This window comes from Canis aureus, chromosome 3 (genome assembly GCF_053574225.1).
Source record: "Canis aureus isolate CA01 chromosome 3, VMU_Caureus_v.1.0, whole genome shotgun sequence".
NCBI lineage: Eukaryota > Metazoa > Chordata > Mammalia > Carnivora > Canidae > Canis > Canis aureus.
In genome coordinates this window covers 41,957,438-41,973,093 of record NC_135613.1, presented here as the reverse complement: position 1 = coordinate 41,973,093, position 15,656 = coordinate 41,957,438, and the positions used below count along the sequence as shown (strand labels likewise).

The 15,656-nt window shown below is 40.3% G+C and overlaps 1 protein-coding gene and 1 long non-coding RNA gene across 18 annotated transcripts in view; one reads left to right on the top strand and one right to left on the bottom strand.

Annotated features, from left to right (window-relative positions):
* LOC144310722 (uncharacterized) overlaps positions 1-15,656 on the top strand; it is a 196,855-nt gene that overhangs the window by 99,843 nt on the left and 81,356 nt on the right. For 7 of the 17 annotated variants that reach the window (XR_013376402.1, XM_077892076.1, XM_077892079.1 and 4 more), the window contains one exon: positions 9,886-10,007. Coding sequence is in view for 6 of the 17 variants with exons in the window: in XM_077892076.1 (XP_077748202.1) it covers positions 9,886-10,007 (122 nt within the window). In the remaining 11 variants the exon portion in view is untranslated. Of the gene's footprint in view, positions 1-9,055; positions 9,385-9,885; positions 10,008-15,656 lie in introns of those variants that run through there. The other 10 variants (XR_013376395.1, XR_013376394.1, XR_013376393.1 and 7 more) reach the window with 6 other exon arrangements.
* LOC144305194 (uncharacterized) lies at positions 1,019-3,785 on the bottom strand. Its single transcript, XR_013372260.1, has 2 exons — positions 2,624-3,785; positions 1,019-1,770 (listed from the first exon to the last, which is right to left on the bottom strand). It is a non-coding gene; the product is annotated as an uncharacterized LOC144305194 (long non-coding RNA).

Genomic DNA, 15,656 nt, shown 5'->3' with positions numbered 1-15,656 from the left:
CAAAGGGAGTTGCTAAATAACCAAAAGAGAAGACTTGCAAGAAAGCTAGTTTCCAGAACTCTTGAAAGCAGCATGCCAGCATCCACACCAGCTTTAACTTGGGTCCTCCCTTGGCAGGATTCCCATTGGGGTAGAACCTTTCCGAGGAGATGTTTTAATTCCAGTAAGGTACTGTGTGCTGCTGAAGGATTGCAAACCTTGGGCATGAGCTGGAAGATCATTTATTCCAGACCCTTGTCTTCCAGCTGACCCTTAAGTAAGCTCTCTAACAATAGTCATGGCTTTGTGATAAGGACTCTTGGCATTTGGTTTTAAGACTATCTTGATGGGAAAAAAAAGACTATCTTGATGGTGAAAAGTAATGATAACACCAGAAATAATAATTATTACTATTTTTTGAGCTCTATGTGCATGATCTCATAACGCACAAACATTCCCATGAGGTAGTACTATTAGTATGCACATTTTCCAGATGAGGAAACTGAGGCTTAAAGAGATTAGGTAACATGTGCAACACTACATATCTAGTAAGTGATGGAACAGAATTTAAAACCAGACACTCAATTCCAGAGCCTTCTGCTCTTGGGCTAATGAACAGGACATGAAAGGGCAAAACCCTCTGAAAGACTGGAAAACCATATCCATGTGCAGTTTGTATCTCTCAAGTACACAGCTTCACACACAGGCTTCTTTGCTAACAGATCTTTTATGAGAGATGAAGCATGTAACACTGAAAGGGTAGATGAGCAAGTAAAATTCTAACTTCTTATTGCTTGTGAGGAAATCTGCTAATGTATTTTATAACCGATGGTGGATAAATGGGACTCCCAGGCCAAGCAGAAAATGGAAGTCCAGTCTCTTGACCCCTGTACAGTATGTTACTCTTAGGGCTACAAGTGGCAAAACCAATATTCCAGAATGTCTACCAAAGTCAGAACGCGAGTAACCTCTTCTTTCTTATATTAATCATACTAGGCTAGATTGTGCTATAGTAACAAATAAATGTCAAATGTCAGTGCCTTAAAACAAAAAATGTTTATTTCTTATTCACACTGCCTGTTCTTCATAGGTCTTCTGCTCCTAATGGTCTTACATGGAGATGTGGGCTGATAGAGCCTCCCACACGTGAGATGTTGATGGTTGCTATCTATCCAGGAGAAGGAAACTTGGCAAAATCACTCACTGGCTTTTAAAGGTTTCTGCCTGCAAGTGATACCTATCACTTTTGATCACAATTCAGTTTTTAAAGCAAATTATATAGACCCAGTTAACTTTTTGTGAATTTGCCTAGAGTGAAAAGAAATTCAAATATTGGTAAATAGTATTAATGGCTCCATTGAATTCTTCAATCATACTGAAATGTGTTTAAGAGCAGATAAAATTGTTGTTCACTTAAGAAAATAAATCATGATGATTTCAAACAGGTGATCAAGTAATCCACCAGAATATTTACTTTGGTTATTGTTTGTCTGTTGGTCAGTTTCTCCTACATAGCCCTGAGCATTTGTGGGAAATAAATGGTCTTATTTATCTTTGATTACTTCGTTCTTGGTACAGTGCTAGAAGCTTGTAATATTAGCCCATGTACTTGGGCTGCAATACCAAAATACCATAGACTGGATAACTTAAATGACAGAAATTAATTTTCTCATGGTTCTGGAAGCTAGAAGTCCAAGATCAAGGTGCTAACGTGGTCAATTTCTGGTGAGAGCTCTCTTCCTGGTGTGCAGACAGTTGTCTTCTCACATAGCCTTTCCTTGATGCCTGTGCCTGGAGAGAGAGAGAGAGAGAGCGTGCCTGCGCGCGCGTGTGCGAGCACGTGTGCGTATGTGCACTCTGGTGTCTCTTAAAAGGATACTAATCCTATCAGATCAAGGCCCTACCCTGCTGATCTCTTTTAACCTTAATTACTTCCTTACTCTAAATACACCCACACAGCGGTTAAGGCTTCAACATATGAATTTTAGGGGGACATTCAGTCCATAACAACATAGTAGGCTTCACTGTTCTTTGAATGAATGGATGGATAAATGTATGATTCCAATTAACCAATACTCTTTGCTTAGTGAAGTATAGCTTAAGTATATTGCTTACCATATTTTTCTCATCTTCCTTTCCCCATCTTCCTCTCTCTTGCATTCTTTCAGTGAGGCCCACTCATTCTTCAAAACCCAACTAGCACATTGCTGCCTTGAGGAAACTTCTCTGATCTATACACCCTCGTGCACCTTCCCAAGCCTGAACCACTTGTTTCTTCTGCTCTTCCTCAAGAACGCCTGATACCTTTTCTCAGTATTTTCCACAGAATTATAATTTTTTACACACTAGACCATATCCCACACTGGTCTGTGTGCCTCCACAGAGCCATGGCTGGTTGGTGTGAGATGCCTGGCACCAGGCATGGGGTCTGACTCATGTTGGTACTCAAAATGTGTTGGTCAAATAAATAGGTGGATTAATGGGTCTTTCACAGATTATATCCCCTTTTGACATGTTAGTCTTCTACTCTGTGTGTGTACTCCTATATTTGATATATAATTTGCCCATTAGATGGGGGCTGTCAGTAACTGCAGGAGGATCAGAACACTTGTCATGCTTGTCATTAAAGCACATTCAAACTTACACAATGGAGGCAGCCAGTCTCATCTGCAGGCACCTGCAGGCTTGGTGCTGTCTCTTCAGAATCTGAGCAGTCCTCCAGGATGTCAGGTAACACACCCATCTACCACTGGATCCCCAGAGACCAGCATGAGGCATGGCATGTAGTAAGCGCTTACCTAAAGTTTGTTGAATGATTTAATTGATCCACCAAATCCCTAGAAAGACAGATCTCAGAGCATCATTTTAAGGTGGAAAAGATCATGGTATCGTAAAAACTGTGACTGAGAAGATACTTCTTTTACATATGCTTGGCCTGATTTCAAACTGTGTTGTTCTAAAACCTCTGAGGAGATAGGACTATTTCTCCTCCTCATGAAGATCTCTGGGAATGGAGAGCTTACAATATCTCACTCAGCCTGCCCTAGTGTCACTGCATGAACACAGGCTTCCAGCAATTTGAGCACAGGGCCTGAGTCTTTCCTCTTTACATCCCCAGTACCATAGGCTCACAGTTCTGTCAAAGGAGTACATGTATGGCTGTGAAGATGGTGTGGCCTTCCTTTTATCCAGAAGGTGCCAGGGACAGAGCGACTCTCAATTATAGTAGAAACTCAATAAATACTTGTAGTAAGGAATGAAATTGTGGAGTTGTGTGTGGGAGGATATACCTGTTCTGTATGGGAAGCAGGAGCTGGAAGGAGGTGGGGCGGCCATGCATCCACCAGCTTTTCATATCTGCCTCTGCAAACGCATCTAATTACCTCACCTCCATCAGCCGGCCCTTGGCAGAGGCCGCGCGTTGGGTGTGCGCGGTCCTGGCAGCCGCAGTGTGGAGGGTGAACCCGATGGCCTCTTCAGTCTATTTAGCAGGCTCTGAGATGTGTAAGTACATTATCTGCAAGGCTGGTAAAGAGCGCTTGGGGAGGATTTGTGGGTCTGTGGGAAGGACAAAGAAAAATGTTTTCTAATAAATTATTCACCATCTCACAATCCCTTTTGGGCAGATTGTTGCTCAGTTTGCCCCGCGCCGCTCGGAGCCTCTTCCCTCCGCATTCAGACGCGCAGTTTCTCACCTCCAGAGAGCAGCAGAGATCTCGGGCAGGCTGCTGCGGCTAATGGTGGCAATTAATAACTTGTCATAATCCCGAGGACGAAAGGGAAGGCGCCCCATCAGCAGGCGGGTCATGGCGCCGCTCAGAAGCAAATGAGGTGCAGGTGTGGCCTCCGCTAAGCGCTGCGCTCAACACCGGCGCGCGGTGGGGCCAAGCCCTAGACCCCGCGGCCTGCCTGGGGCTCCCCTGCGCGCACCGCCCCAGGCCTCCCCCCCCCGCCCCCACGCTGCTCACCCGGCTGCGGAGCAATCCCCGGAACGTATCAATAAATCAGAGCACACGGCACAGAACCGTCCAAACACTTAATTGCGCTCTGAACACTGCTAACTCTGCCAGGCCCTACTCGCCTGGGTTCCCCCTCCCACCACCACCCCAGACTTGGTAAGAATCGCACACCTCAAACTCACCCCTCCAGGCAGCCTGGGTACCCCACCCTCCAATCCTCGTTTGTTATCCCCACCTCTACTCCGTGCAAGCACTGCAACCTTTAAAAGTGAACGTGGTACATAAACAGCCAGCGTGCTGAGCCTGGTCTGATCGGCTCTCGGGTCCCCAGTGGAGCTGGAAGGACACCAAATCCTCGTTAGGGTTTTTAGAAACCACAAAATGCAGAATCACTTATTTCCCCGACAGCTTCAACCTGGTTGCCTTTTCTCTTGTTTCCATTCTTGTGGGTCAGTTCTGCTTGAAATGAACCAAGTTTACAAATCTCTTCTGGTTTGTACACTCCTATTATGCATACGAGGTGATGCATTTGTAACTGTCACACAAGTCAGGGTGATACAGCACTCTCATCTGACCCTATTCATTTAAATGGGTGCGTCTTGATGACATTGATTCATGTTATAAGTTATATCCATGCATTATAATCTTTATGTGTCACCGTACTGGTTATATCTACTACAGTGCAGGGCAGCGGGGGTGGGGTGTGTGTGTGTGTGTGTGTGTGTGTGTGTAGACATAGAAAATGATGGTGAGCAGGATTTGAGAGTGCTTTGAACAATATGAAGTCCATATAAACTCCAAATCTTCCTCGATAAGTTTATTATGTGTCCCTATCCTGAGAGAAGGAAATTTACATGCAGAACAGTCCTAGGTGAAGTGTCTTTTGCTGTAAATATTCTGCTAACTTCTTAATATTTAGAGAATGTGTGCTTCAAATGCATATCGCACCAAACTAAAGGGGTAAGTAAACATGATTATGCATGCATGTAAGTCTTTATCAAGGTGGGGTTAATAATGTTTTAAAGCAGAACTATTTCTCATGAAAATAGCTGCTCTTAATAGCCTCTGTCTCTTTATTGTGCTTCTTACTGAAACATAAATCACTAATATGTTTTCAGCAGCAAAGTACTCTCTTTTTCCATTGTATTCACAGATTTAGTGGCATTTCAAATAGATAAACACAAGCAACATCTATCAACACTACAAAAAGGGCGCCTTAATCAAAGCTCCAGGTCCCGGGTCTCAGCATCTCCATTTACCTTGAGATAAATCCATTGGTGTGACCACCACTGCACCGGGTGACAAATCACCCTAGCCGGCCGAGCAGCGCAAAGGCTTATTGGCCTTCCTTTAAGTGGTCTTACCCTTCAATGAAAAGGATGGGGCTTGTCAAGCAGGACCAGATTAAAGTTAGACAAAAAGAAATGATCTGTTATTAGAAAACTCCGATTGAGAATCACAAAACAGGAAAGAAATATGAATAAAAATTTCCAGGGGGAAGACCATCTGATCCCAACAGAAATTAACTCCCATTATGGGCGTGAGGTAATAGATGGCCTGCAGTTGGAGCTAATGAGGATTTCAGATTAAGGAGGTGTGGGGCTCGGCTGGGGGTGTTAGCAGCTGCTCTGGGCATCCAAGTGCTAAGTTCAGGAGCAACCTGAGCTCCTGGCTTCCTGGGCTAAAAGATGGTGTTCACGTAGGGCATGGAAATTACAAGCTCTTGGAAGTGAGTACTCATGATTACATGGGTGCTTCAAAGAATAACACTAGTAGGAATCTCAGGGGACAAATTGATTTCCCCATGTCTGAGACAAGGGGAAAGTGAAGGCCGAATATGACTTGCCCAAAGTCACACAGCTAATAGTAGGACTGAGATGATCTGTCTGCTTCCAATTCACTGGGACACCATTATTTGACCTAATCCTGGGAGATGACCTTGTTCTGCCTCTAGGTTTAAGGATCTTATCTTTCCGATTAACTGCAAAGGGACAAGAGAATGGTACCCTATAGTTAGCCTTCTTGGTATAGTCTTGAGTTAAAGCCTAATGCTTATACAAATAATAGTAGCTAATGCTTTCAGGTTCTTACTGGATGCCAGTCTCTGTCTTTGCATTATCTCATTTAATCCATAGATACCTACCATCAGAGTAAGATACTGAGACTTCATAAACTGCTTGCCCAAGGTTGAATAATAAATGCAATAGTTTGTTTCTGAACTAAGGAGACTGCCTTAAGAGCTATGCTTATAACCACTAGTCAACACTGCTAGGCAAAGACTTACATTTCTTATAGGAAAGTTTGTGCAAACAAAGAAAAGTTAATAAGCAAAATATATCTGATAATATATACACAAAAGGAATGAAAACTTGGATGCTGAGGAAAAAACAAAATTCCTAGCTCCTTGATATGAATAAAATACCTTTGGATTTTCCCCCAATTTTTCTGATACTCTGCTGAGAAAAGGACTTTAAAAATCAGGCTACCAAGGGAATGATAACCAATTCCATAATTTAAAATAAACTTATAAGCTATAGGAAGATACATGGCATAATTATGCAAAAAGAGAGTAGTCCAGCAGAGTACAGAGTGTGTTTTGAAGATGATGGTCCATGCTAAGTTCAACTCCCACCCCTGGCGTTTCTAGCCCATGAAATTTCCTCTTTGTCATCTTAGTTTTTTCCTATGTCTGAATCTTAAGCATGCTACATATCTGTGTTGGCCTCAATTTCCTCACTTGTTAAATAAAGAAATAATGTCCATTTCATATAGTAGTTATGAGGATTAAATGAGATGATGGATGTCAAGAGTTCAGCAGAGTTCCTGAGGAAGGGTAAACATTTGGCACTTGGCTGTACCCCCAATCTGTCAGAGAGTTGAGAATTACCCCCTTTCATTCCCTGTGCAGCATCATGGAAAGATGCTGACCTTAGAGATGCTGAATGGACTGTGCCCTTGTTCACACTCTGACCAAAATCCACTGAATGCATAAAAATGCAGTTAAGGGGATCCCTGGATGGCTCAGTGGTTTAGAGCCTGCCTTAGGCCCAGGACATGATCCCTGAGTCCCGGGATTGAGTCCCACGTTGGGCTTCCTGCATGGAGCCTGCTTCTCCCTGTGCCTGTATCTCTGCCTCTCTCTCTCTCTCTCTCAAGAATAAATAAATAAAATCTTTAAAAAACAATTTAATAATCGGAATGGCCATACAGGGACGCCTGGGTAGCTTAGTGGTTGAGCATCTGCCTTTGGCTCAGGGTGTGATCCCGGGGTTCCAGGATCGAGTCCCACATCGGGCTTCCTGCATGGAGCCTGCTTCTCCCTCTGCCTGTGTCTCTGCCTCTCTCTCTCTGCGTCTCTTGTGAGTAAATAAATAAAAAATCTTTTTAAAAAATGCAATTAAGCTTTCAGATATTGATTGCCTCCACAAAGATATTTGGAAATGGCAACTTTTTCACTGCCTTATTTTAGGCCTTATGTCAGGTGAATGTGAGCAGGGGTTCTCAAATATGAAGATATTTAGATTAGTAGAGAGAAAGAAATGGTAGATACACAGCTAAAGAAATGAAAATGAGCCCGGGTGGCTCAGCAGTTAAGCGTCTGCCTTCAGCTCAGGGAGTGATCCTGGGGTCCTGGGATCGAGTCCCTCATGGGGCTCCCTATAGGGAGCCTGCTTCTCCCCCTGCCTATGTCTCTGCCTCTCTGTGTGTCTTTCATGAATAAATAAATAAAATCTTTAAAATTAATGTACTGTTGGATCCTATTGGCCAGTATCTTGTTGAGAATTTTTGCATCCATGTTCATCAGGGATATTGGTCTGTAATTCTCCTTTTTGGTGGGGTCTTTGTCTGGTTTTGGAATTAAGGTGATGCTGGCCTCATAGAACGAATTTGGAAGTACTCCATCTCTTTCTATCTTTCCAAACAGCTTTAGGAGAATAGGTATGGTTTCTTCTTTAAACGTTTGATAAAATTAAAAAAAAAAAAGAAATGCAAAACAGGAATCTCAATCCACGTATTTGAGAAAGCCAGATCAACATTTGCCCATTTGGTGAGTAGTAAGTCCATTATATCTAGTGATACAAGAAGCTACCACAAATATCAACCAAGGCTATTGTATTTCCCTCGGAATAAATTGGAGAAGCTTAAAGGTGCTGATTGGTCATTGCTATGTTTGATTTGTAAATATGTCTTATTATGATAGCATTTATGGGAAGCATTGTGTCAAGAGCCTGTTTTCTTTATTTATACAAAGAATCAAGCTGGGTAAAGGAATGTTTTATATTCATCTTAACCTGAAAAATTTGTAAGCTAATAATATCAGAGGAAATATTATATGCCAATTACTAGTGGCCTCCCTTCATTAGTACAACTACAAGTACATATTCTCTGTATTTAACTGTGTAACTCAATCCAGTTTAAAAGGAAAACTAAAATAAAATATCTTTATCAAACATTTCTAATGTCTAAAATGACCCAAGCATGCGTTATGTTTCATTTGAGTTTGCAAGGCAATAGTGATAGATAATTACAGGTACGGGTATTGATATATTTTGCATTTGTGTTTGTATCTAAATACCTACTGCCTTCTTAATAAACTTCAATTAATATGCTTTCAAGTGCCCTGAATGTAATTTTCTGATTAAACACATACATCAGACTCACCATCAACTCATTAATTTCACATAGATTGAATTCTGTGTTTGTATGCAGCTAAATGTAAGAAGCAACACATCCAATAATCATTTTGTATTTAATATGAACAGATATATTTATTTGATTTAGTCCAAACCAAATCCCTAGGACACAAATGAGGTGGTAACTGAATTCTGTGCCTTCAGAATTTGCACATTTAATGGGAAACAATTTCAAAGCCTCTGCCGGTCATTGGAAAGGCTGTTCCATTCTGCTTTTTCCACAGAGCAAAATCTTTCTGAGAACAGTGCTTATTATTGATAGGTTTAAAGCACCTCAGGTGCTTGCCCATTGTGTGTATTGCTGTCACTCTGTCTTCTGAGCAGTGGGAAGCAATGATGGATAACATAGAGAATAATACATGATTCTTGATGGAATGCAAAGCTATAATTCAGTCTTGGGGGTTCTGCTGACGTCACAGTGCGTGAGAACACAGCTCAAAGAGGTTTTTCTAAAAACCAAGCAACCCTTGTTATCAATCGAGTATGGAGCAAGGGGATCAAGACGCACACTATAGCCTCCTTGAGTGATTTTCAAAGGAGAAAAGCACGTGAGAGTGTAATCTCTTAGGTTAAAGTCACAACTGTGCTCCCAGGAAGGCAACGAGAGCCTATTGCTGGCTCCTACCCAGTTCATTCCTCATTTGCTTTGTGACAGGCAAATGAAAACTCTCAGATGTGGAGAATAGAACTCTCTCTTCTTGGCCCTTCAAGATATCCTCTAACCCAGGTTTCCAAAATTTCTCTGGTGAGAGGTATTGCCTGAAACCCTGGTAAAAACATAGCTTTCTGGGGGCACCTGGCTGGCTTAGTTGGTGGAGTGTGTGAGAGCGTGTGACTCTTGATCTCAGGGTCATGAGTTCAAGCGCCATGTTGGGCATGGAGCCTACTTAAATTTTTTATTTTATTTATTTATTTATTTATTTAAATTTTTTCTTTTTAAAGTTTAAAAAATATAGCTTCCTGGAGTCTCACCTCTGGACATTCAGATTTAGTAGATGTAGGGTGCAGCTTGAGAATATGTATATTTAACAAGTAGTTAAGTTGATTCATTAGGAATTTTGCAAACACCTTGATCAGTCTCTTGGTATCTTATCTCAGAATTTCCTCTATACTTGCAAGCTACTTGTCACAATTTAAGAATCAATACAGTACTAGTTTATGTTGACACAGCTAAATGAGAATGTTTTTGCAAAAGATTTAACACATAACCCATAGTGCATCTCAGTAAATGAAATTTTCTCCTCTTCTTTTAGTTGCCTGATCTATCAGAAAGCTGCCCTTTCTGTTGTTAACAACTCAAGAATGTTCAGTGTTAACAACTCAAGAATGAAGACTAGACTGCATATTTCCTCAGCGGGCCCTGAAGCATTATACAGTAAGTATTTGAAAGTGATGCATGGATCGACTGAAGCTGTCAGAGGTAGGGTGAGACCTACAGATCCTTTTCTATTCATGCTTCATTTGAAAGTAGGACTTATCTAGAGCTCTAATACTTCTCAATGTAGCAAGGAATCATTTCTTTATTCAGGCTTAGGTAACCCAGGCCATACCTTGCACAATCCTTTGAGCCTCCCCAAAATCAATAGTGATAATAATAATGAGGAGGAGGAAAAGAGGAAGAAACAGCCACACTTCAGTAGTGCTTAAATGTGCTAGGCAGTCTTCTCAGAATTTTAAACATAGCAACTCACTTAATCCTCCCAGTATCCTTACAAGTCAGGTTCTAGTATTGTCATCTCCATTTTACAAATGAAGAAATAGTCACAAAGAAGTTAAAAAAAAAACTTGCCCAGGGGTGCCTGGGTGGCGTGGTTGGTTGTGCCTGACTCAAGTGCCTGACTCTTGGTTTCAGCTCAGGTAGTGATCTCAGGGTCTTGAGATCAAGCCCAGGGTCATGATCACACTCAGCAGGGGTCTGCAGGGGTTTCTCTCCCTCTGCCCCTCTTCCCAGCACTCTCTCTCACTCTCTAAAGATAAATAAATTAATCTTAAAAAAAAAAAAACTTGCCTAAGGACACAGCTAATAAGTAGCAAGGCTAGGATTGAACCCACATACTATGGTTCCACGGTCTGTGTCTTCTATACTGACTTTACTAGGAACATGGGAAGTCAATTTAGAACTACTACAACACCTTGGATGTTATCTAATATAAACTAATTTTACAAGTAAAAAGACAAGGGCCAAAGAGAAAAAGTGACTGACAGAAGGTAACTCCACTGTATTCTTTCTCTAACTCCTGATCCTGACTTCACTCTGCCATGTGATCTTCTGCTGGAGACTGGTCTTACCTAGTGCAGGCCTTCTCTTATTGACACCACACAATATTCTGGAGGTTATATACAGCAAAGAATGTAAATGTAAAGCTGGGCTTCAGGAAAGGAAGGAAGGTCCTCGTACCAGGTACAAAGATGTAACTGTAGACATGCAAGGAAAACCCAACTCCTAAGCAGATGCCAAGGTGTCTATAGGTAGGAAGATATAAGGCCATTTGGAGCCCACAGAGGCAGGAGCTAGAGCTGGTGTTGCCATTACTATGTAAAAGATAATACAAGACTGAAAAGGTACAAAAGTTTTCAATGAATACTAAAGCTCTTTTCTGCTTTTGACTCCCAGAGGCAACAGGCTTTTGAATATTCTTTGAGATATAATGTATGCCAATATATAACTATATACATTTCTAAATTCTTCTGTTATTTACACAAATAGTAGCACACTACACAGATTATTCTGTTGGTGTTTTTAACTGTATAATGTATCCTGGAGATTGTTCCATATCAGTACTTCTGTATAGAGCTGCCTATTCCTTTTATGATTATATAATATTCTATTTTTTGGATGTATCAAAATTTATTTAAGCCATCTCCTATCAGTGGAAGATAGGTTGTTTGCATGTGTATTATTTCTCTTTTTGTGACTATACCTATGAGATAAATTTCCAGATGCAGAAATGCTGGATCAAAGAATAAATTTAAAAATTTAATCAATAAAGATTATATTATTTACATTCCCTCCAACAACCCTGGAAATTGATTGTTTCCCCAAATTCTCAACAAGCCAATGTTTTATCCAAATTTTTCTTTTGTGTATCTCATATATAGTTTTCATTTGTACTTCTTTTATTATAATGAAGTCGAACACCTTTCATATATTTAAGAACCATTTATTTTCCCCTTTCTTTAAACAGACTACCTATATCATTTGCCCATTTATACTATTGAATGCTTTTCTTAATATTGTTGAAAATGTTATATATTAAAGAAATTAGCCCTTGGATTGCAATATGTAAGTCAAGAATGTTTCTCCAATTTATTTGCTTGACTTTAAAGAATTTTTTTCTATGAAGAATTTTTTAAAGTTTTTACAAGTTTAAATTGACTAAAATTTTCTATTATGGATTCTGAATTTTATGTCATACTTAGAGGGTTCTTCCCACTGCAAGATTATATAAAAACAAATTCTCTTATGTTTCTTCTACAACTTTAATGAATCATTAAAAACAATCTTTGATCCATCTGGAATTTATTTTAGTGCAAGATGTACAATGGATCAAACTCATTTTTTGAAACCAATTGTCCCAACACCATTTGTTAAATTATCTGGAACCCAGTATATTACTCTACTAATGATGTACTCAAAAACTGGAAAAATGGTGACCACTATTGGTTATTTCTAATTAGGTAAATCTTTTTTTTTCCCTTCATATTCTGGGTGGTTTTTTTTTTTTTTTTTGTATATTTTTTTATTGGAGTTCAATTTGCCAACCTATACTATAACACCCAGTGCTCATTCCATCAAGTGCCCCCCTCGGTGCCCGTCACCCAGTCACCACATCCCCCACCACCACCTCCCTTTCCACCACCCCTTGTTCATTTCCCAGAGTTAGGAGTCTCTCATGTTCTGTCACCCTCACTGATATTTCCCACTCACTTTCTCTCCTTTCCTTTTATTCCCTTTCACTATATTTTATATTCCCCGAATGAATGAGACCATATAATGTTTGTCCTTCTCCGATTGACTTACTTCACTCAGCATAATACCCTCCAGCTCCATCCATGTCAAAGCAAATGGTGGGTATTTGTCGTTTCTAATGGCTGAGGAATATTCTATTGTATATATAGATCACATCTTCTTTATCCATTCATCTGTTGAAGGACATAGAGGCTCCTTCCACAGTTTGGCTATTGTGGACATTGCTGCTATAAACATTGGGGTGCAGGTGTCCTGGTGTTTCACTGCATCTGTATCTTTGGGGTAAATCCCCAGCAGTACAATTGCTGGGTCCTAGGGTAGCTCTATTTTTAACTCTTTGAGGAACATCCACACGGTTTTCCAGACTGGCTGTACCAGTTCACATTCCCACCAACGGTGCAAGAGGGTTCCCCTTTCTCCAAATCCTTTCCAACATTTGTTGTTTTCTGTCTTATTAATTTTCATAATTAGGTAAATCTTGAATGAAAGAAAGAGGGATGTGGGGCAGGGAATGAGAAAGAGAGAGAGAGAATGAGAGAGGGAGAGATGGATCGATGTTTGGCCAAGAATCAAATTTAGACTAGAGAGTTTGAATAAAGATACAGTAAACTTACAATGAATGGATCCTGATTGGCTGCATTCAGGATGATTCTTCTTCCTTCTTTGACAATTAGAAATTGCAGTGGACCTAGCAAGGAGGACCCTACAGTGACCCAGGTGGGCAGATCACGCAACAAGCAATGACTCATTCCAGGGAATACTAGCATAGTTAGGTGATTTCTGAGGTTATAAGAGTTTCAGCTCCAGGGCCCTGGTCCTACAGAAATCCCTGGAACAAGAATGCAACCTCAAGAAAATGTAGGGGAGACCCTTGCTGTTCAAGTTTGAGAGCTCAGCCCCTGTCTGATGTAGGCTTATAATAGAAATATACTTTAACACTAAACGTATAAAAGACATTTCTTGCACACTTGAGTTTGAGAGCAAGGTTCATAACTCCTAGAGGTTGTTAAAAAGATAAACTGAGGCATGTTAAAATTTTTAGGAGTTTATCTGGACAAAAACTGATTTGAATCAGCATGAAAAAGTGGTTTGGAACACTCCATGGAGAGCAGCTAGGGACAGATTTTTATAGAGAAAAGGCAGAAGCAAAGTAAAGGAACTATTGATTGTAGTTTAAAGCCTAGTTTGCTTCTTAGGATAGGTTATACTTAGGTTTCAATTTTATAACCTTGAGGCATTTACAGCCTTAGAGTTTGCTTTGCTTATATAGGTTTGTTGTTTAATTAATTTAATAAGTTCAGATGTTGAAGTAATTCTCACAAACTGGAGAAGCATCTTAGACCTCATGTCTAAGAATAATAAGACAACAGATGCCAAGAAAGTGGCTCCTAGAGCAGCAAAGATCAGTTAATAATGAGGATTATATTCCTCTGTTTTGAAGCACATTAAATTTCAAGGTACTTTTGATCTGCTACCTTATTTGGCTGTCAACCTCATGAGATGATAGAGGCATGTTTTTTTTACTATCCCTGTTTTGTAAATGAGGACACGGAGATCAACAACAACAAAAAAACTATGACCTGGACAAAACCATCCAATATACTAGAGGAGATTTTCTCAACTTCTGTACTATGACCATTTTGAGCTGGATAATTCTGTGTCTTGGAGACTGTCCCCTGTATTGTAGAATGTTTGACAGTCTCCCTGGCCTCTACTTACTAGGTACCAGTAGCAACTCCCAGTGGTAACAACCAAAAATGTCTCCAGGTATTGCCAACTGTCCAATGGGTGGCAAAATCCACCTCCCCTTCACATATCCCCACCTCCATCCACCTTCCTTGGTTGAGAACCAAGGGCTAAGAGTTTCCCCAGTGTACTGGCTCCTAGTTCAGAGTGAGTAGAAGAAATCCAGTGCTCCTCCCCTACTCCCAAGGTCAGGTTACCATTCCACCAACATGCCTAAAACCATTTTTAAATGTTCTCATATAATTGTTATCACTGAAAGGGACTCAAGCATTCATCTCTACCCTTTTAATTCACATCTGAAAACACTGAGCTTCAGAAAATTTTAGTTATTGTCAAAGAACACACAGCTGGTATGTAGAGATACTGGTATTTGAACTTAGGTCTCCTATGTCAAATTCAGGGTTTGACCTACTACCTCATCAATGCCTAGAGCTGACATTGTTTTAGAAACCCTTCAAAGTAATCTTGGAAAGAAAAGCAGGATATTTGCTGGCTAGCTTTCCCTTTGTAAGAGGATATTTTTAGCAAAATGGGGGGAAATTACCATTCAGCTCAACTGAAAATATGTCTGGCATTAATTCATTGTTAATTGACCAGGATGAGTAAAAAGATGGCTACTTCCAAGGCCTCTCTAATGGAACTATTAGTGAATTTTCAGGTCAACTAACTCCTGTCACTGCCTGACAAAGGAAATGGCAATCATTTGCCGGTGTTAGCAAGGCTCTCACTGCTCTTGAAAACTGGAATCAGTCATCCTGGGCTGTCAGGTTCCGTGTCTCTACACTATACGTAATTTTCTACCCAATACTCCTCCACCCAGAGACCCTTAACTTCACATAAATGACCTCAGGTTTGCCCGAAATGTGCATAATTTTTGTGACTTCTAAAGAGCATAGAAATCAGGTTTGATCCTTCACACAATGCTATAGGTTAGTAAAAATTACTCTGTATTACTCACATTTACTGATGGAGAAACTGAAGCTCAGGTAATTACTTGACTTGTCAAAGTTTTCACAGATAGTAAATAGTAAGGCAAGAGTTCAAACCCAGGAGTGGAGCAACAATTCTCATGTCATTATGTTTTGGTGGCTTTATTTTGCACCATCTGCACCTTCACCCCTCACTTTTCTTTTTCTTTCTTTTCTTTCCCAATGAGCCAATGAGACTTCTTTTTTTCCTACAGAGTTTTTTCCTTCTTCTAAAATCTAAAGGGATAGACAGTTGGGATAGTTAGATAAATTTCAGTTACTATAACTAACCATAGTTTTCTCATTCAACAAGTATATATTGAGGATTTACCTCTAGGAA